General features: G+C 43.4%; 4 protein-coding genes across 4 annotated transcripts; 3 read left to right on the top strand and 1 right to left on the bottom strand.

Moving 5' to 3' along the window:
- Positions 1-944: 944 nt before the first annotated feature.
- On the bottom strand, positions 945-3,796 carry LOC133886266 (uncharacterized). Its single transcript, XM_062326016.1, has 2 exons — positions 3,603-3,796; positions 945-2,954 (listed from the first exon to the last, which is right to left on the bottom strand). Exon 2 carries the CDS (start codon positions 2,805-2,807, stop codon positions 1,272-1,274), a length of 1,536 nt encoding a protein of 511 aa, XP_062182000.1. The 5' UTR covers positions 2,808-2,954; positions 3,603-3,796; the 3' UTR covers positions 945-1,271.
- Positions 3,797-4,580: 784 nt separating this feature from the next.
- LOC133887235 (uncharacterized) lies at positions 4,581-6,131 on the top strand. The gene is made up of 4 exons (XM_062327185.1): positions 4,581-4,637; positions 5,035-5,232; positions 5,352-5,477; positions 5,561-6,131. Exons 1-4 carry the CDS (start codon positions 4,581-4,583, stop codon positions 5,780-5,782), a joined length of 603 nt encoding a protein of 200 aa, XP_062183169.1. The 3' UTR covers positions 5,783-6,131.
- A 4,742-nt stretch (positions 6,132-10,873) lies between these two features.
- LOC133887233 (uncharacterized) lies at positions 10,874-14,415 on the top strand. The gene is made up of 3 exons (XM_062327182.1): positions 10,874-12,026; positions 13,237-13,270; positions 14,386-14,415. The coding sequence occupies exons 1-3, from the start codon at positions 11,080-11,082 to the stop codon at positions 14,413-14,415; spliced, it is 1,011 nt and encodes a 336-aa protein (XP_062183166.1). The 5' UTR covers positions 10,874-11,079.
- A 1,335-nt stretch (positions 14,416-15,750) lies between these two features.
- On the top strand, positions 15,751-17,650 carry LOC133886264 (uncharacterized). The gene has a single exon (XM_062326012.1). The coding sequence runs from the start codon at positions 16,305-16,307 to the stop codon at positions 17,247-17,249; it is 945 nt and encodes a 314-aa protein (XP_062181996.1). The 5' UTR covers positions 15,751-16,304; the 3' UTR covers positions 17,250-17,650.
- The last annotated feature ends 5,681 nt before the right edge of the window (positions 17,651-23,331 follow it).

Below are 23,331 nucleotides of genomic sequence, written 5' to 3'. Positions count from 1 at the left end.
AATAATAATTAAGACCAGGCGGCAGAAATCAGTATTATAGCCTCGCATCTTTTACAGTAGTTGCACAAGATGCCGCACAAGTCTAGGCGACCATTGATTCATGCTCAACTGCCGATGATCACGGACAGCAGAACTGAACCCTAGAACTAACTAAGAAGTCCTAAATTTTTAATTCCACATTCTAAACTCTAATTAGATACCTACAAGAAACTCGTAAAACTCCCAAATCATGACGAAATAGCCCTGATATTGCAGTCCAGAAGCATCGAGGGACCCAGTAAAGAATGGATACATGTAATGGCGGCTTCTAGAGCTGGATGACATGCCCGAATGACATGTAGTGTGTTTGCGAATCGACCCAGATTAAATTCGTCAGTGTCTGATCCCCAAGCTTCCTTATTGAGGTGCAGGATCAAACGAGGAAAGCTTCTTATTGTTTTCAGCTGGCAAAGGACGTCAACCTCCGGAATAGTTCATCCATAGCACACTTCTAGAGTCCGGGCATGATCCTGACACTCCTGGTCGAGTAGCATCAGGCATCAAGTGGCGGTGAGCTGGTTACTGCGGTAGTCTCATGCCCAGTGAAGTAGATGTTCTTGCCCTAGTCCATGATGAACTCTTCAGTGGCAATGGAATGGTGGCGTCTATTCATCAGTAGGCTTGTAGCAGTTTGGTTTCTGGCTTTCTCCCTTTTATGAATATTATTCATTCCCCGTTTTACCTCGTAAATCCATGCAGGTCAGCACAGAATGTGCATAATTATACAACTCTGCAGCAAGAACACAGCAAGAGGGTAGTTTATCTAGACAAGGGATATGCTTCAGGAAAATGAAAAGAAATACCCATATATGAACTTTGAAGAACTGGAGAAGAGTTACCTCACCACTGGAGTCTGGGTAAACATAAGGCAGACTGGAGGCAAGTTGAGTCTTCAAGACAACAGATTGTTAAGACACTTACTGAAGAACGCATGGTTAAAGTTTCAAGCAGAGTGTTAGTTACAGACTTACAGTTACAGGCTAAGTAACCAGACATACGAAAACAATCACACAGGTAACAGATAAACAACGGCAAACATCAGTACATGCTTTGAGCAAAGCTGTTGAAGAAATAGGCTTCTGAACTTGGTTACAAGAACACCTCAATGGATAACGTCAGCAAACACAAAAGTTTGAACTTCAAATCTAACTCGAACCCTTTCACACACAACACTGGCAACAATCACACGCCATCACTCGGCAATTTGGTATCAGTAAATATGTACTGGATACTTAAAACATTGACCACCAACTTCTTCTGTCTACATGTGCACCAGTGGTACTCTGGGATCTACGGCACAGTTGCCTTGTAACATTGCTAGCAGGGTTGGTGAAGCACAAAACTAGAGCTAAACTGACAAGGGATACAACTGGAGCTGCAGCAATAAACAGCCATCTATGATGCCCACGTGCTCCATTTGGCTGCTGTGCAGCATGAACAGCATGTTCACTCGTATTCGTCTCTTCCATTGTACCACCATGTGTATTAAAAGCTCCTTCAACCTCAGGTTCATCAGAAATTTCTTCAGCAGTTTCCTGCGGATGTGCATGATCCACCCCATGGATGCCTCTCTCGTTGGTTGTGGCTTGCTTGGACCTCTCATATTCTGGGTCATCTGTAGGAAACTCATATCGGCAGACTGGACATGTATTCCTAGAACTAAGCCATGGCAAGATGCATGATGAATGATATAGATGCATGCATGGTAGCTGCTTTGCTATGGTTCTGATAGGCATGTGATCTTTGCAGACTGGACAGGTCACACCACCGTTTGTCTCATGGCTTGTGGAGATAACCACAGATGGAAGATTTTCAACAAAGGATGTCGCTGCAGGTGGAGCTCCTCTTCTGGAATTGTTGTCCTCAGCAAATTGCTCAAGAAGCATTTCGAACTGTCTTGCATCAACATAATCACCAGGATTACCAATAAAAACTCTCCTGATTTCTGGCCCTTCCGTGTCTTCCCTCAAATTAGTCATGTTTACTCCATGACTTCCTGCTGTTCTCCAAGCCCATACAACGTCTTCAGTTTCCTGCTCGTTCAGTCCACTTGGGGCAATGTTGTGCCATTGCTGCCGGCGCTGCTGCGTGGTGTCAACTGCTTCATCAAAATCAGACTCTTCTGATTGCTCATCTTCATCATCTTCTTGGTCATCTGAATCCCACCGGTCCATTCCAGCATTCATGGGATCAATATCTGTATCTGTGTTCATGTAGCTCTCACTGTCAAGCTGAATGATAATCTCCCTGCCCATCGTGGTGTGTTGATCAAGAGAAGCATCCGATTCCCCATCATAGTCACCAAAACTGATGTTCGATTCAATTTCACCAAACACAGAATCGACATAATTGAGACCATCACTCTCATCATCTGAAGCATGCCATCTTTGGGATCGGTTTGGTGTAGAACTATAAGATGCCTGTTGACGCGGAACTGTCGGAGAATCAATATCTGCTTCATGACCTTGTCTAGCTAAGTTGATCAACTGGGAGAACTGCTGTGAGAAAGTGTCCTCAATGGGTTCATGCCTTGCGGCCCTGGATCTTGGCCTTCTTCGTCTTCTTTCTCGATAAGTGCTGGTAGTCCCATCTCTGTTGTTGTTGTCACTAAGCACAGTCATCTTGCACTCCCTGCATATGGCTAAAGCTTCAAAGCTATCTGTCACCTCAGTATCCAGAGTAAAAGGCCTTGTGCAAACTAGGCATTGCACATCTGGCTGAGTGGCAAGGATCGCATAGTTGCTGGAATGACTTTGGTTGTCAGACATGGATATCTCTACTAGCAAAGCTGAGATATTGAAATTTGTCTGCCGGGGAATAGAACAAATGTGAACTCGACTTCAGACATGAACTGGATCAGGTGCTCGTGACATGCATTGATAAAAACATCACAATAGTGTTGCCTAGATGTGAACCTGACAAAGGAACGAAAGTGATTGGTTCAGTTATTAAGCAAAAAAAGAGGATGCACTGAAATGTTTTATGCCGCATATGCCACAACAGACGGCCATGGTAACCATAGAATCAACATCAGATTCATGAGCATGAGCAACCAGATTATCAACCAGAGTGTAACCAATAATTTGTTTGATTGAGCAAACGCGCGATCAGCGACCCTCGAGCCCTAATTCAACACAAAAAGGAGAAGCACCCACAAAATTGAGCAAGTATTTGACCATTATAGCACCCAAGACTACGCACAAAGTGACTCTGAAGAGGCCTAGGCAGTCACACCGAATGAGCTCCATCCGGGAAACAGTCATGCATAATAGAGCTCCGGCGGGCGTTGCCGTCATCACCTCAGATAAAACAGTAAGAGTCACCAAGCATCAAATCACAGCTCAGGATCGTTCGATTCCCCGCATCAATAAAATGGGCGCAAGACAGTTCCATTCCAAGAGCACGCATACACGCGATTTGATGGAAGTAGAAAGGGAATCTGCAGCTTTTCTACCGTTGATTAGATAATAAGGCAAGGCAAGGCCAAACAGTTGATCAGGGAAGGGAGGATTTGGGAGAAATTAACGAGTTGAAAAATCTAGGGCAGGAGGGAGCTTCCTCACCAGGAACCGCGATCTGGATGAGAAAGGAATCGCAGATCAATTCCGCCAAATCTGCGGAGAGGAGGACGGGCGGAGCACCAGATTGGGTTGGGGATTCGGGACTGGGGAGACGGTGAGGGTGGTTGGGTTTAGCCCTAAATCATTCTGGGATGGAGTGGAGAGGAGGAAGACTATCGCTCGTTTCGGCGATATATAGCCCTAAATCACAAGTCGTCGACGGAAATTTTTTATTTTCAAAAGTAGTAGAAATATATGCCCGTTTTCAAAATTAAAAAAAAAGTAGGCGTAGCTGTACAAAGAGAAGGGTGTTATTTTATAAAATTTGCATTTTCCACCTAAAGATAGCAAATTTATATAATAGAAGATGTTTTTTTTAATTTGTACAGTGGTACTTTCATTGAATAGCAGAACTTGGCATTTTTATGGATAGGAGATATATTTCTATGCCTAGGTAGCTGCAACCGTGATAGATAGGTGAACTTTCTTCGCTCTCTAATTGGGCGAGCATCCGAATCGCTCTATCAGAGAGCGATATTTATTTCTAGCTTTTTAAGTTGGTTATTTTTATAATTCTCATATTTTTAATGAGGAAGAGTTATATCTCGTCCACTGAATAACCACATATTTTTTTAAAAAATTTCAGAAACGGATGTATATTTTTGCTAATTTTGAAAAATAAAAACAAAAAATTTCTTGTCGAGGTTGGGTTGGTGACGTGGAGGCGACAACTTATGCACAGCCATACTGTCGCCAGCCTTCCTCTCTTTTTTTCCGGCGGGCCGGGGAATCAAGAGTCGCCAGCTTTAGGTTGGGCGGCAGCAGCAACAGCACGCAAGTTGGTGGGGGCAACCGGCGGCGCCGACTTGCCGACGGCGCCAACAGGGGCTGGTTACTCCTCCTTGTTTCGGTTCTCCTGCCGCTGACCCTGTGGTCTGGCGTGTGCAAGACCCCAGCCTCCTCGCTCCCCGATCGACCTCTATGGTGTACCGCCGGAAGCAGGGCGCTACCGACGATCGCCGGAGCTCCTATCCACAGGCACCACCTCTCTCTCTCTCTCTCTCCCCCTGCCTCTTGTGCCACTCTTTCTTTATAGGCTTACGGCGTGCCGCGTCGTTTCTTGATCATCGATTTGAAGTTGACGTTGCCCGAAATTGAATCAGATTAGTTTAATTGTTTGATCTTGTGGTGCAATAGTTTCACGAACTAAGGTGAAGGCAGAAACAAAAACCCTCCTTTCCATCCTGAGCTGATTGATCTTGCTTAACTGACCCTCCTGTTCTTAGCTTGTTCTTGTGCAATTGTAGTGTATCACACATGATGGCGGGTTGCTTGCAGAGGCAATAGTTCCTAGTTACATACTTGCATGTCGCAAGTCATGACGCATGAATCTCGTTGCGATGTTCATGTCCCATGTCTAGCACGAGCTCTGTAGGGTGCCGCTTCAACATACAGTTACACATCAATCAAAAGCATAAATGAGCCCAAGCTTGGATTGTGGCAAACTTTGGCAAGGAAAGCCAAGGGGATTCTTGATGAGGACGTTGTGGCGCATAAGTTTGAGGACTATAGGAAAGACCAGCCCCGTAGCAATGCCGGTGCCGGTGCATCCAGTGGAGATCAGGGCTATCAGGTGAGGCAGCAATGCAGCATTTGTATACAGATTGTGACACACAAACTTTTGGTGTATGGCCTTGTCGCTTTGGTAATGTTCCAAGCTGCATTTCTATTTACATTCCTTGCAAAATTCAGGCCCCTCAGTCTCGTTGGTCATTTGATAACCACCGGAAGACAGGAGAGGCTGCATCTCGAATCAGGTCGGAGGTTCTTTCTGCTTCTATCAACCAGCTTAGTGGAAGAATCAGAAATGCTTTGGAAGTAATGCCTTTTACTTAGCTCTGTACAACTCTTTTCCTTTAGCAATATTAATGGCATAACCCTCTGGCGTCATTGTTTAACAGGAAGGACTCACAATTGTGGATAATAAGACATCCAGTATCATTGAGGAAACAAAGAAAATTCAAATTCGAAGGAAGCACACCAGTTCAAGTTCTTATATGCCAAATTCAGCAGTAGATACACTCAGCGCTCCTAATCTCTCATTGGATAAAGCTGAATCTGCAGGCCAGGAGACCCAATTGAAAGCTTCCCGTGACGTAAGGTGCCACATGCTTATATCTTGATGACAAGTATGTTATTTCACCTCGTGATTATGGAAAGCTCAATGCGGAGAAACTAGATTTTCTTGTACATGGGAAAAACCTGCAACATTTAGTGTGGTCCGTCAATTGTCAGTTCAACATCTAAGTACAGGTTTTCTAATTTCGTGAAATGTGTACATCATGAATTTTCAGTACAAATAAAGGAAAACATTAGGATATTTGTTTTTCTGCTGAGATATATTTTTAGTTCCATTGCCCTTTACTAAGTTGTAAGTTCTTGGTTATGGGTTTAATGGTTGTCTGTGTGGTTGAGAATAGCACTTTGGAGAGTGGGGTTATACTTTTTTTCATATAACATAAACATTGTTTCCGGCCTCAGCACCACACAGCTAGATTCATTATTACAATATGCTGCAATATGCAAGCCTCACTAGAAATTGGAAAAACATAAAGATAAACCGCTACATGATTATCACCAAATCAAGCGGGCAAAGTCTGTTATTAATTCACCACCTATTCTTAGTAAAAACTTCCATTGTAACAATCTCCGGTCATTGGAACGTATGTGCAACACTACTCTCTTCCTCCTCCTGCCGCAAGTGGGGTTATACTTGCACAGTGGAGTACTATTTCTGAAGCCTTCATTGCTCAGGTTATATGGGTGTACATCTTCCATGGCAAGTGCGGTGCAGACAAAGATTTGAAGCCCGGTACGTGTTGTGTTGTGAGCTATGCTGATGATAAAAAAAAAATCTGCATGGCAAGTGCCTTTTCCTCGTACGTATCCAGAGATAGATATGGTGAGCATTTTCTGAGTCTGAACCAGCGTAAATTGTTCACCTGTTTCTATATATGACCTTTAGCGATGGACAAGGAGGTAATAAGATCAGCAGGGTGTTGCAGTAGAAGCATGAATGAATGGAAAAAACAGCATGTCGGTCGTAATAAAATCAATTTCTTATTTTTGATTTTTGGAATGGACCATCTCGAAAGGAAAATGCTGTGAGAATTCCTGTCGGTGCGTTGCATTAATTAAGAAGAAAGAAAGAAAGAAAGAAAGCTTCTCCTGGCAGGCTGCTGGAGATGATTCTGTCCCTCCCGTGCTGCTGTGTCCACCTACCAAACCGTTGCTGAGTTAATTATAGAGTGGAGATGGAGGGGATAGAAGATAGATAGAGCATGCCATGATCATAAGAAATGTGGCTCTGCTTGTTTCAAAGCAAGAGTTCATTCACTTTAATTTGTTGGCTTCAATTTTCAGGAATCGAATCTCTAGCACTTCATCAGGAACAAGCACATCCTTGGGTCGAAATTGATTTGCTGGGTCATTTTGACAAACACAAAATAGATGATACTACATTGGCCAAATGGCCAACATGCATGACTCTGCTGGAAGAATGAGCTGAGCTGGCCAGAGGCGTTCGATCTCTGAATTATTATTATTTTCCATCCTAGATATGGCTCTCGAATTTTTTTAATAATAGTGTTTTAATGGAAAATTGTAAAAATAAAATTTAAAAATGAAAAAGTACGATAATAGGTGCTAGTCGGCACTCCGAGTAGGAATTTGACGTTTTCCTTTTCTTATGTCGTTACAGAACAGTTAGGACTTGTCGTGATGTGAATGATCTGGATGGGTCGAATGAGAGCAACCCTCTCAAATGTCGACTATGACAGAAGTGCTCATGATGATTGAGCATAACCGCCAGACGAATCAGACGTTTCTTGAGGCTCTCGTGCGCAACACGGCTCCTCATGGAGGGGGTGGAGCAGGACGCCGAGATGATTTCTCAGATTTCCTGAGGACTCAGCCGCCGGTTTTCTCGCGAGCTGAGTATCCTCTGGATGCCGATCACTGGCTCCGGACGATTGAGCAGAAGCTTGTTCTTCTCAGATGCGATGATCACGAAAAGACGCTCTACGCCGCCCACCAACTTCAGGGCCCGACGGGCGCATTGTGGTCCAACTTTTTGGCCATGCACCTCACCAACCACCGAGTGTTTTGGACGGAGTTCCACGAGACCTTCCGCTCTTTCCACATCCCGAGCGGCCTTATAGAGATCAAGAGGCGGGAGTTCGAGGACCTCAAGCAAGGAGGTAGAACCGTAATAGAATACGTGCAGGTGTTTAATCACCTTGCGTAGTACGCTCCCGAGAAGGTCCTGCGGCAAGTGGGGTTATACTTGCACAGTGGAGTACTATTTCTGAAGCCTTCATTGCTCAGGTTGTATGGGTGTACATCAAGTGTGGCGCGGACAAAGATTTGAAGCCCGGTACGTGTTGTGTTGTGAGCCATGGTGATGATAAAAAAACCAGCGCACCTTTCTCCTTCTACGAGTGCCTCTCATACGCATGCAGAGATAGATATGGTGAGCATTTTCTGAGTCTGAACCAGCGTAACTTGTTCACCTGTTTCTATATATGATCTTCAGCGATGGACAAGGAGGTAATCAGCAGGGTGTTGCAGTAGAAGCCACGCATGATTGGTACCATCACGAAAGAAAAATGTTGTGAGAATTCCTGTCGGTGCGTTGCACTAAGAAGAAAGAATGCTTCTTCTGGCAGGGCTGCTGGAGATGATCCTGTCCCTCCCGTGCTGCTGTGTCCACCTACCAAACCGTTGGTGAGTTAATCATCGAGGGGAGGGGATGGATAGATAGAATAGAACATGCCATGATCATGAGAAATGCCGCTCTTCTTGTTTCAAAGCAAAAGTTCATTCACTTAAATTTGTTGGCTTCAATTTTCAGGAATCGAATATCTAGTACTTCATCAGGAATGAGCACATACTTGGGTCGAAATTGATTTGCTGGTCCCCTCTAGTAGGTCTTCAGAAAAAAGTATGTATATTTTAAAAAGTAGTATATACATGTAAGAAAAAATATATAAATTTCACTTATTAAGAAGTATTTACATATTAGAAATTGGTATATGCATCACTACCGGAAACCGCTAGTTTGCCGAGTGTTTGTATATTTGCCGAGTGTATTTTCTCGCGCACTCGGCAAACCATCCAATACGCCGAGTGCCGAACGAAAACACTCGGCAAACAAGTATACACTCGGCAAACCCAGTGAAAAGCACTCGACAAAAAAAAACACTCGGTAAACTCGAGAAAACACACTCGGCAAAGTCGGGCACTCGGCAAACACCGCGCCATGTGTCCCTTCGGACGGAATCTGACGGCGCGTCCCTCCTTTACCGAGTGTCGTCTAACGGACACTCGGCAAAAATTTCTTATTTCATTATTTTAGAACACGAAAATGTTTTAATTTGTTTTTCTCTTTTATTTTCTTTATTTTCTTTTGTTCTCTTTTCTTTTCTTTCCCCCTCTCTTTCCATGTTAAAATTTGGTATTTTTCTGAGTCCGTTTGCTATTTTTAATTCATTAAGTGTATTTCTAGGCTTTTAATGGATATAAGTCAAATTTGTACTGCAAGTGCATGAAATAATGGAAAAAAATGGGTAGAAAAATCATATTCATGTTTTTGAGTCTATTTTTAGGTCTTACCCAAGAAATGAAAAGAAATTTGAAACATCTGGGTGGCAACACTTGACCACCAACATGTAGCTTATTGGTTTTTTAATTCTAAAAAAAGCAAACGAAGTCTGAAAAACATGAGACTTGCCATGGTGTCATGATATGATACGTAGAGGCTATGGTAAAAATTTGAGAAGGTTTTGCAAAAGTTGTCACGTACGATGCTTAGAAACCGAAGCATCTCCGAGGAAGGATCGTGGTTTTGAGAGGGAACGGATCAGGTTTGAAGCCGAAGTGACGGTTGAATCGTCGTTTGACTTTAAAACTTTTTCTAAACTCATCATACAACATAGCATATTCCATGTTAAAATTTGGTATTTTTCTGGTTCTGTTTCCTATTTTTAATTCATTAAGTGCATTTCTAGGCTTTTAATGGATATAAGTCAAATTTGTACTGCAAGTGCATGAAATAATGGAAAACAATAGGTAGAAAAATCATATTCATGTTTTTGAGTCTATTTTTAGGTCTTACCCAAGAAATGAAAAAGAAATTTGAAACATCTGGGTGGCAACACTTGACCACCAACATGTAGCTTATTGGTTTTTTAATTCTAAAAAAAGCAAACGAAGTCTGAAAAATATGAGACTTGCCATGGTGTCATGATATGATACGTAGAGGCTATGGTAAAAATTTGAGAAGGTTTTGCAAAAGTTGTCATGTACGATGCTTAGAAACCAAAGCATCTCCGAGGAAGGATCGTGGTTTTGAGAGGGAACGGATCAGGTTTGAAGCCGAAGTGACGGTTGAATCGTCGTTTGACCTTAAAACTTTTTCTAAACTCATCATACAACATAGCATATTCCATGTTAAAATTTGGTATTTTTCTGGTTCCGTTTCCTATTTTTAATTCATTAAGTGCATTTCTAGGCTTTTAATGGATATAAGTCAAATTTGTACTGCAAGTGCATGAAATAATGGAAAACAATAGGTAGAAAAATCATATTCATATTGTTGAGTCTATTTTTAGGCCTTACCCAAGAAATGAAAAGAAATTTAAAATATCTGGGTGGCAACACTCGACCACCAACATGTAGCTTATTGGTTTTTTAATTTAAAAAAAGCAAACGAAGTCTGAAAAACATGAGACTTGCCATGTGTCATGATATGATACGTAGAGGCTGTGGTAAAAATTTGAGAAGGTTTCGCAAAAGTTGTCACGTATGATGCTTAGAAACCGAAGCATCTCCGAGGAAAAATCGTGGTTTCGAGAGGGAACGGATCAAGTTTGAAGCCGAAGTGACGGTTGAATCGTCGTTTGACTTTGAAACTTTTTTTAAACTCAACATACAATATAGCATATTCGATGTTAAAATTTGGCATTTTTCTAGGTTCGTTTGCTATTTTTAATTTATTAAGTGTATTTTTAGGCTTTTAATGTTTATAAGTCAAATTTGTACTGCAAGTGCATGAAATAATAGGAAAAAATGGGTAAAAAAATCTTATTCATATTGTTGAGTCTATTTTTAGGTTTTATCTAAGAAATAAAAAGAAATTTGAAACATGTGGATGGGTTTTTAATTTTAAAAAAATCAGTTGTTTGCCGAGTGTCCTCTATTTGACACTCGGCAAACAGGGTGTTTTCAGCGGCTCGCGCGGCGAAACACTCTCGCGCTAAACTTTTCCCTCGCACAGGCAAAACACATCCCCACTCCAAAATTCCCCACGCATCCCGCGCCCGACCGCCCCTCCCCAATCCCTAGTCCCCCGCCGCCAAACCGGAGCCCGCTGCCGCCAATCCGGAGCCCGCCGCTGTCGCGTCTCCTCCTCCGCACGACCATGCTCCACCACGGCGCCGGCCCGTCCCACACTCGAGGCCTGCCGCCCGGCTCCGCCGTCCCTGCCGCCCGCTGTAGCCGCACTGGCCGCCGCCGGCAGGCCGCCCCTCTGCACCTCCGCCACCGCCGGACCCTTCTACCTCCGCTGGGCTGCACCACATCCTCGACGCCGGCGCCGTCGCTCTTGCCCACTGGAGCTCACGGCCCCTACACAGTCGGCCGCCGCCCCTCACGTGCCAAGCTCGGGCGGGCAGCGGCGGGCGCTGCCGTGCGGGCTACGGCTGCGGCGCGTGCCGTGCTTGGTCGAGCGGAGGGCCGGAGCTGTGCCTGGTCGCGTCAGCGGAAGACGCCAGCCATCGGCAAGCCGCAGCCTCTCAGCACGCCAGCAGCTCGGCGCCTCGGCCAGCACGTCGGCGGAAGACACTCGGGCGACCAGCAGGCAGCAGCACGCCAGCTGCAGACCTCTCAGGTGGTGTCCTCCTCCGGGGTGGGCGCACTCGGCCGCGCCTTCTGGCGCACCACCCTTGGCTACTTCGTCTGCTACGATCCGCTGGCGGCCACCGCGGATTTGGTCCCCGCGCCCCAGGAGGTGATGCAGTGGCCGTACTGGGAGCTCGGCGAGATGGAGGGGTTCCTCTGCGTCACGTTCATGGACGAGCTCGTCAACCAGGTGGTGGTGATCCGTCTTCACTTGGAGCACCGCGCCGGCGAGATCTCGTGGACTACTCTGGCAGGCCATTTTGAAGGCGGCTGTCTAAGGAACCGCGACGGGGTGATTTTGCTACGCTCGCAGGGCCCCGCTGAGGTGCTGGTGTGGGATCCTATGGCCGAGCTCGTCGTCGCCATGGACCTCGAAGGACGCACCACTCGCACCATCGGGCCCCTCTCCGGCCTTCAGTACTATGCGGATTTCATCCCTTACGTGAGCTCATCCACTGGGATCTTCGGGTAAAATTATGGCTTCCTGCTTTCTTCTCTTATGTTCGATCATACTGCTTGAGTTGCATTCCTAATTAATACATCTGTTGTGTTATATGCGTTAAATGGCGTCTACAATATGCTTGATCAGTTGATATATAGAAGATCTAGATGCGTGCACAACTGCAGACTAGTTTTGAAAATAGTATGGCATTTTCAGATGTATTGTTTGGTGAATAGAATTGTCTGAATATGTTAGTTTTGCCGGCTGGTTTGATATGGCCGCGCTTCTGAATATTACTGTTAGATAGAAAATTCCAGTCAATGCAAATGAAAGTACGAAACATGCATACTTTTTCTCATGATAGCTGCGTCTCATGAGTAACTACTTAATGCGATATATGTAAAATTTGATGACATTCTGCTTGTTAATAATGTGGTGTACTGTCGCGCACCTGACTACTTGTGACTTGTCGTTAACTGAATCATGTTTCTGCTGGTGTCATTGTTCATTTTTGAATGTTAGGTAATGTTGATGTGGATATTGCTGTTGAGCAAAACTGAATGATTTGGTCTCTATTTGACCTTCTGTATTCTGCTAGTTTGGTTTTGTCCATCTGATGTAGGCTAGTGCTGTTGATTTTCATATGCTTATCCGAAATTTGTCTTAATTTTCAATTCGCAAGTAATGATCACCTGATAAGATTTAGAGTGTGAGAACCATGAATAGTCCCTTTTACATGTTCAGTTCTGGTCCTTTTAGAAGGCTGTTAGACCAGTTTCATGCTATGCTAAAAGGAACAGAGCATTGAAATTTAATGTTTTATTAGTTAACCTATTCAGATTTCTTTCAATAAACCTGTGTCTGTAGTGGACCAGTCAAGCTTCACTTGTAGTTGTGCTTTTCATGAAACCGGTTCATCCATGAATTGCAATAGCCGCTTTTGCTGAATGTTAATGAGTTTTGAGCTATCAGAGTTCAGATCTTAGGCTGTACGGGTTGGTGCAGAGCGGCTCTGCATTTAGGTGATGTAACTACCAGGTCTCAGAGTTCGTGGAAAAGCCGTACTGTGACAAATTGTGACTTTGCACCATGGATTCAAATATGATTTTAATTTGCGTTGGTGTTAAGTTTGTTCAGAGTACAATTAAATTCTGTCCAGCACTGCAGTCCTAGCAAATTATCGTCTATCTTGATCTAACAAGAGCACGCATTGCTTATGTTCTTTTTCCCTTCCAGCGATGATGAAGCGAATGCTGAATGTACTATTGCAGTGATAAGATTGCTCCTGTGGTGGCTTTTTTTTTCCTCTTTTTTTTTAATGGTTTGCCGAGTGTATTTTAAGGGCACTCGGCAAACCCTCCACTTTTTGCCGAGTGTATTCCCTCGACACTCGGCAAACCGGCCGTTACGGCCCTGCTACCGTTTAGGCGCTTTTTTTTTGCCGAGTGTCGGATTTCACTCTCGGCAAAATAGTTTGCCGAGTGCGCGATAGAAAACACTCGGCAAACAATTATTTGCCGGCACGTTGTACGCCGACTGCTGTTTGCCGAGTGTTACACTCGGCAAACCATTTGCCGAGTGTTTTTAAGCCTTCGCCGTGTGCGCTGGGCACACGGCAAAGTCACGAAATCCGGTAGTGCATCTCAGGAAAGAGTATATACTTCAGTTATAACGAATCAATTATGGATCAGATCGGGGTATATGCTACCAGGAGTACAAACTAGTTTTCCTATACATACATACACACATATATATGGCCACACTATTTAACACGCTACGCGTTAAATATTATTCCACACACCGCACCCGGACTAATCAGAACTCATCAGAGTGACCAAACAGGCCCGCATGTGAAAAAAACAGGAAATAGTCTATTACGAAATTGGAAAACACATATTAAGAAACCGAAAAGCCAAAAAACACACGTTATAAAACATAAACACACATTATAAACAGAAAAAAAAACACCTATTAAGAAACCGGAAAGCAAGAAACACACATTATAAAACGGGAAAACACACATTATAAAACAGGAATACTGAAAAACACATGTTATAAAACAAAAAGCACATATTAAATAACAGAAAAACATATGTTACAAAATAGGAAACTTGTATCGAAGCGACCAAACAAGTCTATGGGTGGGAAATATATGAAATTTTCATCTTGTAATCGGAAAATCCTTATTATAAAACAGGAAAACAAACATTATAAAATAGGAAAACAAACATTATACAAATGTAGGTGTGCATTTTATGATCAGTTTTGTTCATACAATAGTACATAGTTATATAGATACCATCTCAGCTGAAAAATAACACTTAGACATAAATAAGTGCACCTTCTTTTTACTATAGATATACCTGGTTTTTATTGTTTTGCAAGCAAGATTCAGCAGAGTCAGATAAAAAGTAGTACCTGGTATTTCCTTTTTGGTCATGTTCATGTATGACACCTCCTTTATTGGAGTACTGTCACTGTCATTAGAACTAGATGCTCTTGTTTAGTACAATAATTTGGTAATAATTGATCAGCTGAAGGACCATGTTTGTATGGAGATAGACATTGTAAAATATTAATTGTCAAGCTGCATCATTGGAAAAAAAAAACACTGAGAAAAATTGTGAATTAAAAAGAGGTGTAGGAATAAACTCTACAAAATCATATGATTTTTCTGTCTTACGGCGGCAAGATGACACAAGCAAGCCAGCCTATACTATACTATACTATACTATGGTGGCCATTCAGGTTTCTATATATTGTGCAATGGCCGGTTTCATTAGACCATCACTATCTAACACAATTGTGCAATCGTCATTAAGCATAAACTTTATGATCACCACTGTGGCACTTTGTCATGACTACATATATGCCCGTCTATTTCTTCTAGATAGTGCTGTCTTTCGGTCCCTTGAACACTAAGAGAATACTGAATCAATCAATGATAAGAAAAAGGCTACATGGAAACAAATATAGTACGTAAACATTATTATTCCATCTAGGATGTGATGTCGATGCTTTAAATCTTGCCAAATTAAATTTTGTGGTTGTCTTTGATGGCACGATTAAGAATCAAAGTGATCTAAGTGGAACTAAAATGTGCATCTTGGTTTTATAAGGATCTCTAAATCCCTAATCAGCTCTGTCCTATATATCCGAGGGGCGAAGCTATAAGTAGCCGTTCTGAGTGCACTGATATCAGGACATAAATAAAATCTCCGTTATTAGCAATTTAATTTCATCTCTTACATACCACCTAATCCTAAACATATATACCATTTAGTCCTAGATATATTGAAGTGCACTCGAGTCTTTGAAGCATGTACACCATCTAGATTCAAATATATTATAGTGTGTACTCAGATCTTTAGAACTCTAGATTTACCCCTGACTGTTACAGTAGGAACCAGTGTGACTGGATTTGCAATTGAGAGCACACCGTTGTTGCAATCCATGATGCTTAGTCAGAAGCACAGCAAAACGTTAGGAAAAAAGAAGCCAAAAGCGGTGAAGAAGAAGAAGCTTCACTTGCAAAAAAGCCCCCCGGAAGAATCCAAACGTTAGGGAAAAGGCCATGGCAAAGCCAAGAGTGGCAAACGGCACGCTGGTCCCACTCGTCAGCGAGTGCGGACAACAGAGAGGGGCAAATCCGTAACTTGTATGGTCTTAGAAAAATGTTTCTAGGTAAAGCCCTGAAAAGATAGATATTCCCATTAAAAAAATAAAACCCTCGGCAAGAAAAGAAAAGGAAAAAAAAAAAACCCATCCTCCTCTTCCTCAGTCACTCGGAGTCTCATCACTCTCGCTATCTCCGCGTCGCAATCATCCCTGGGGTGGGCCGCTTTAATCCCCTTCCCACCCGAAACCTGTGGACAGATTTCCCCTAGATTGATTTGGAGACGTTTGCTCCGATCCTCCCAATCCTTTCTTTCGTTCTTGCTTTCCATCTTGGTTTGCAATCTTGTCTCTTCTTCCCAAGCCAATCTGTCTCCCTCGTCGTCCTCGGTCCTATCTACCAGCCCACCACCTGGCGTCCTAGCTCCCATCGCCATTGCTGCTCTCTTTCTCTGGTAAAGCCGCCTGCTTTTTTTGGACCGAGTCCCTGCCGGGCGTAAATGCCCGTCCGTGCAGGGGATCCCAGCCTTTTCCACCCCAAATCTCGTCCTTGTTTCCAAGAATTAAGACCAGGGCAAGATCCTCGCATGGACACGGCTCCTGGTAGTCATAGATGAGGAGGAGGGCGTCCTGACTCTTCGTGGGCAGGCTCTCCGGCTGCTCCGCCCTCCTCTGACCCCTCTACTGATATGGGCTTCTTGATCTGTGCCTGCCTCCTCCAGCTACTCTTCTTGTGCTCACCTCGAGTGGCGGCGCAGTCGCAGCCGTTGTCGCCGGCGAGGATCCTCGACGCAATGCTGCAGGACTACGCGTACCGGGCGTTCGTGCGCCCGCGCACGGGCATTGTGTACAACGCCACTCTGCCTGGCAACCTCGCCGGCATTGCGGTCTCCGCGCTCCGCCTGCGCAGCGGCAGCCTCCGGCGGAAAGGCTTCGCCGAGTACTTCGAGTTCGGCATCCCCACCGGCGTCATCGTGCAGCCGTACGTCGAGCGGGTGGTGCTCGTCTACCACAACCTGAGAAACTGGTCAGACTACTATTACCCCCTCCCCGGGTACACCTACCTCTCGCCGGTGCTCGGTCTACTGGTCTACGACGCGGCCAACTTGTCGGCTGTTGGATTGGAAGAGCTGAGCATTGTCGCATCGGGAAGTCCAATTTCTGTAAGTTTCAGCAATGTCAGGGCGGTGCCGCCAGGCGGTCCAGCGCCACGGTGTGTGTGGTTTGATTTGGATGGTGTGCCGCAGTTCCAGGACCTGGAGGCAACCAATGTGTGCTCGACGTATCGCCGAGGCCACTTCTCCATAGTGGTGAACTCCAGTGAGATTGCTCCTGCTCCAGCTCCATCTGGCACAGTTGTCCCACCGATACCAACAGCGGGAGGCCGTGCTAAGGGCAGCTCGAAGACGTGGAAGATTGCCGTCAGCGTGGTTGGGGCCGCCATAGCGTTGGGATTGTTGGCTTCGCTTATGCTGTGTTTGGTGAGGTACAAAAGGGATAAGAAGTTAGAGGTCATGGAACGAAATGCAGAGGTTGGGGAGACATTGCGGATGGCGCAGGTTGGGCGGACGCAGGCACCTGTGGCGTTGGGGACACGGACACAACCGGTGATTGAGAACGAGTATGCTGCATAGTATCCTTTTGAGCTTTTTTGCATAGTTCTTGTAACAAAAAGACTTGATGGTGATGGCTAGAGATGGAATTGTCCATCGGTTGGTTGAGGCAGCAAATTTTCCATATCAATGAGGGCGATGCGAGCTGCTAAATTCAGAGCTCAGATTCTGCTCCATGAGGGTTTGGCACATTCTTTTGGTGGGTTTGTTTGGAATCTTAAGTTTCCACTGCAAGCAATGGCTACTGTTGATGTTCATAGTCGCTGTGTTTACATGTGGGGAGTTCTTTCATCTCCAAGCAGGCAGTGGAGGAGAAACATGTGTCATGACAGATTTGGAATCCTCAGTTATTATTTTTGGGTTACTGTATTCAAAAGGAATGGGCTTGGCAATAAAGCTGAGGTAATTTTCGTTGCACATTGCATGGTGCCTTGACAGTGAAATTCGTTCATTAAGTTTCAATTCTGTTACATTTTTGTGCCATTTGGCTTCTCATGTCTGGACACCTGTTATGATGATGTACATGGTTGCTTATTTGGTCGTTGTGATAATTATTCTGATTTTGATAATTCAGATTTCGTTGCCATTTGTTTTAACATCCTGTATGTTTGCCGTGAGAGAATTTTCCATCATCTTCTGGGAAACAAATTTAATTTTCACTTGTATTTTCTTGGTGGTTTGACATTACTATTTGTTTCCTTAGTAACACAGGACTCTAAACTTACCAGGGTATCATTACTCATTATCATTGTTTAGCACTACAAATTCTAGTTTTTGATGATTCTGAATATTCCCACGTTTCATTTTCCATTGGCCTGAATGTAAGCATGTAAAAGTAAGCTACATAAGGTATGGCTATTGTGGCTATGAACAGACAGCAAAATAAATATGAATTGAACAGATGGATTCAAGAATGCTCTGCTGGAGAAATGCCCAAAAAAAAATTCTTTTTCACCGGTAGCATTGAGAGTTGGTCTTCCATTGTCAAGTTAGTTAGAAGATTTATATGTTTCGTGTAGAGCTGTCAGTGGGGGCGCCTAGACTATCGATGAGTAAAAGAAGATATATGTTAGTGTCAATTCGTTACAGAATTTTCTTTGTTTCCTATTGTTTATCACCCTTGCCACTTTGGAATCATGAAAGAGGAACCTGTGGAGCTCCATTCTGTTTCTTTTGCCTTTAACTAATTAAACCCGTGTAAACTGATTCTCTGAAGGTCTAGACTAGTTGGAAGTGTTTGCTGTAAAATCGCATCCGAAGTATAATTTATGATATCAATACGAGAGCTGGCTGCTGGCCACAGCTTTAATATTACTTACTTTTTGAGCATGCGGATGCAGTGTTCTTTTGGGCTACACTTTGTTTGTGCATGTTGTACCTCATGTTGGAAAGCGTTTCAGCACGAGGAAACTGAGAATTATTTGGCAATTGTAGTTTCTCAATTAGTGGTGAAATGTGATTGGCACTTGAAATATGGTGCTGAAGCGAGAAGCAACCTTGAGTAAATTAGTAGCACTTACAAGCATATGCATGTATGTAGGACAATTAATTAGTTAGAGCTGCAAGTGAGTGGTATCTGCATCCTACAAGGACTCTTTGGACAGATGAGGCCAGCCAGAATCGGAGAGATTTGCATTTTTTTTCCAACTGTAGCTGTAGCCGTAGCCGTAGCCGGAATGAAGAAAGAAAAGCTGGCTTGGAGACATGGACAAACAAGTCTGTCATGGTTCTGGTTTTGTTGGCTGGACCACTGGAGGGCACTCATCTAGAGAATCGGCTGGAGCATCGAATATAGCATATGGAACATCGCAGTTATTTTTTGCAATGTGGACAATCTTAGCTTGCCTACAGCGTTCCTCCTCTGTTGGAATCATAGGTCATGCTCTTCAACCGTTTGCACAATCTTGAGAAAAAGGTTACGTTTCATTCTGAAACTGCACCAACATAGATTATTAGGCACCTTACACATACACCAACAAGAGAATTTCTGTTTACAATATTACCGACAATGGAAAATATAGTCGGGGTATACGAGGGGATTGGTAAAGTAGTCGTTGTACAACCTAATATAGCCTTGTAGCCGATAACGGTGGATACGCTGGCGATCAAGTACTAAACTGCCACAAGGTCACCGTTAGGATGCCTCTGACTCCGCTTACCAGGCGCTCAGAGTCTCTAAGAACATATCGTCTTCTTCATCGGAAGAGTCGTTGGAGGAGAAACACAGCTCTCTCAAGCACTGCTTCCAGGCTAAACGAGGATCCATTTGGCTGCCTTGCATATATGTGAGTACCCCAGCCTCATATATAGTGAGATGCCGAGCATTGTGACGGAAGCTACCACATTTTCTTCCCCTGAAAGCCACTAGTCGTGAGGCTTCTGCTGCAAGAGGAGTGGCCTTCCATTAATAAACGTCCCACCAACTTTTACCGTGCCATTCAATAGTTGCTACAACGGGAACATGTAAAAAATGTTGCTGCTTCAATAATTATGGCGGTTGGAGAAAAAACATTTAATATAGGAGAGAGAAGATAATGGATGGGATATAAAGTTTCTGATGGAGATAGATAGAATAAGAGATGATAGGGGATGCTGTAATAGTGTTTTAGAGTATAAAATTTTAAGATAACTGTTAAAGATGATCTTAACTGCAGCTGGAGCCGTAGCCAGAATGAAGAAAGAAAAACCGGCTTGGGGACATGGACTGTCATGGTTCTGGTTTTGTTGGCTGGACTGCTGGAGGGCCTTATGTTTCTTCACATGTTTGTCTCTCATGTTTCTTTTTGATTTTGACGGTGCTGCTGGCATCGGAATCTTTGCTGTCACTGCACAAACTATATTCACAGCACAGCTCATGTGCGCTGGCTCTGGAGTGCGGTGTACTCTAGTGGTGCTCTAGTGGAGTGTACTGGAGGGTTGCTTGAGCTGGTTTGCCTTGGACAAATACAAGCAGCAGTTGGAACTGTGATCAGAGAGAAAATAGTCGTTTAATTTGTCTGACATCACGGGACATGTGCAAATGTTGAAAATTGAAGAGAAATACTCCTATAATGGACGGTGGTCTACTTTGTGTTTGAATAAGAAAGAGATCGATGTGACCTAATTTAATTAACCTAGCTAGAATAAGAGAGGAGTATTTATTTATTAGAATAAGAGGCATTGGGCCTTGGGCTGCTGCTGCTGCTACCACCACCGATGGACCGGAGCTTGCCTCGGGAATTCAATGTCAAACAAGGAGGAGTACTACGTGAAGAGCACGATGGTGGTTGGGCTTTCAGCCGGGCCTGTGTCTGCAACTTTTTTTTTTGGATATTCCAATCAGAAAGAAAAGAAAAAAGTCCATTTTGACTCTGAACTCCTGGTCGAGTCTGATTTTCCTTCCTAAACCGGAAAACTAGATATTGAAACTGGTTGTTTTTCCTCCCCGAGCGGGTTGGGCAGTGGTTTCGTTCGATGTGGCGTGTATCAGCTATCCTCGTTAGCACATGCTGCTTGCTGAGGTGGCCACTTGCGTTGATTAAAACACGTTGAACCAAATCGAGCCACCATTCACGTGTCATTCCCCATCTCATCTTGAAACCCTAGCTACCTGCGGCGAGTGGTAGGCGGCGGCGGCGGCGACGCAGAGGACGATTGAGGCAGCGGGTGGACGAAATTGGCTCAGGTAGCTGATGCTTCATGTGATTTGAAGCTACATTATGAGGTTAGTGATGTAGCCTACTGTCCCCTCGAAACGGTACATGGTGAGTAATTTAATTGGTGAATAGTTGCTTTAGTTAGGGATTCGGTAGGTGTAGTCAGTTAGTGATTGATTTATGCATTTCTTTAGTAATAAGGTGTGACTTTGATTGATCGTTTTTAATTGCAGTTTAAACATAGACGTGTCTAGCATGTTTCCAGTGGGAACGGGAGCAGGGGCTGATCAAGTAGCAGGGGATGCGGGACGGGCGCCCCGGGGAGGCGTTCTTGGCGTCGTTGTCGAGGGGGATAGGGCGGATCATGATGTTCGGGCCGGAGAGGAGGAGGAAGAAGAGCTCCAGAAGCTCGCAGTGCTCGGAAGGGTAGAGTCGAAGGCGGGCATATGAATAGCTACAAGTTTGAAGTCAGCTGGGAGAGTGAGACAGGATACTGATAGTAATAGTGATAGTGAGGTCAAGAACATGACACTGTTGGGGCATAAATAGAATCCCCAGAAGCATGTTGGTGAACGCAAGGGAGAGGTTAGAGCAACTCCAACCGACTCTCTAAATCTCGCTCCCTATATCTTCATATAGAGAGCCTCTGTAAAAGATTATTCTCTATTTCTCTACGCGCTCCAACCGACTTCTTAAATCTCGCTCTCTAAATTTCACTCCCCTATATTTTATTAGTATCCTATAAATAAAAAAATATTTACAACAACCATATTTCTAACTGCTAAATTTTGTATATGTTTGAATTTTGTTTGAATTCAAATTGAATTAAAAGAAGAATACCACATGAAATTATAAAAATAATATAAATAGAGCATTACAAAGGAAATTATTTTTTCACCATATAACCTAGGATTGAAAATAATTTTAGAAATTAGTCCATCACATAAGAAGATTATTAATGATTCTTTTCCAAATTTTTGGGAATTGATTTGAGCCTTAACAATTGTTAGAAGTTATAAAAGTAGACTTTTTGGATAATTTTAGTTTAAATTTTACATATGCTTTTTGGGCAAATCTAGTTAAAATGAGTTGCACATGAATTATAGAACACATACAAATTTTTTTAGGATTTTTAGAGTAATAGAAGATCACTGTTTAAATAGAGGAAATGGGAAAAAGAAATTGGAGCTGACAGTACTGTTCACCAGCGGGTCCATCTGTCAACCTTGGTTCCTCTTCCGTTCTGTCCGATAGCGAGCCTCTCTCCTGCTCGCTAGACCTGGAGAGCGAGATAGACTGGATAGGGAGTGCACAGATGCAGCGAGCGAGTTGGTGAGTGGATTGGAGATGATTTTTTTGAGGTTGATCGCTACTTTTGACGATAGGGAGCTGGAAAGGGAGCTGGTTGGAGTTGCTCTTTCTAGTGATATCGTTGTTAACATGGGGGCTTACTGAGAGTTAGCTTACAATGTCAACTCATGCAGTTAGAAATGATGGGAAGAGGAACTGTACAAAAGTAAAGGCACATATACCTAAAAAGAGCATGTTATGTATACTTTGTGCTTAGGACAGGATCCAGGTGATTTGGTACTATTTCAGGCAGGGACGGATTAATGGTGGGAGCTCTAGCCCTCTTGCCATTTCGCAATCAATGGAGCCTCTCTGAGATCCTGATAATTCTTTACCATAGATGAGGTAGAGGAAGAAGGAGAGAGAGAAACAAAAAGAGAAAGAGGAGGAAGAGAAAGAAGAATAAAGTAGGAGAAAGAGGAGGAAGAGAAAGAAGAAAAGAGGTGGATGAGCCTTCTATCGCTCAAATTAGATGTATGTTTTTAAATCCGTTTGAACTATATTATTGTTCACAATTAACGCAACAAAACAAGACCCAACATTAATATATTTTGAAAGATTTAACAATTCAAATGTACTATTTTAAAATTCAAATACACTATTCAACCAAATTATATAAAAATGTTGAACGTGTTATCTGAATATTTTGAAATAGGTCTCATAAATTATTGTAAGTGACTTTTAAAAGTGTTGAATTAACTATTCACAATTGCTTAATTAGGTTGATATGTCCTAAATACATATCGTATTTCCTTGTGTTTTTATGAATATCTTGATTAATTATTTTTCGGCTAACACTTGATTAATTTCCAAGTGCGCAAGATTTGTGTTTTTATGTTACCTTCGCAGAAAAATGGATTAAATGCATGAAATCAGAGATACAACTATGAAGAGCTCGCGAAAAAAAAGGCAACCGCACTGACCCCGTGCCATTTGAAGTTTCCAGAAAGATTTAAGGGGTGCGGAATGGTCACCTATGGCGCCCATAGCGAAGCCCAATAGGATCAGTGCGTCAAATGGAACAACTTTCTTGAAGGGGCCTGTGGGCGAATTCCTTCCAGAGGCGGCATAAAATCCTAATTCGATGGGTTATAAAGAAGGCATCTATTTGCTTTGAG

The sequence above is a fragment of the Phragmites australis genome, chromosome 12 (genome assembly GCF_958298935.1).
Source record: "Phragmites australis chromosome 12, lpPhrAust1.1, whole genome shotgun sequence".
Taxonomy (NCBI): domain Eukaryota; kingdom Viridiplantae; phylum Streptophyta; class Magnoliopsida; order Poales; family Poaceae; genus Phragmites; species Phragmites australis.
The sequence above is the reverse complement of the archived record's forward strand: the minus strand, read 5'-3'. Positions and strand labels throughout refer to the sequence as shown.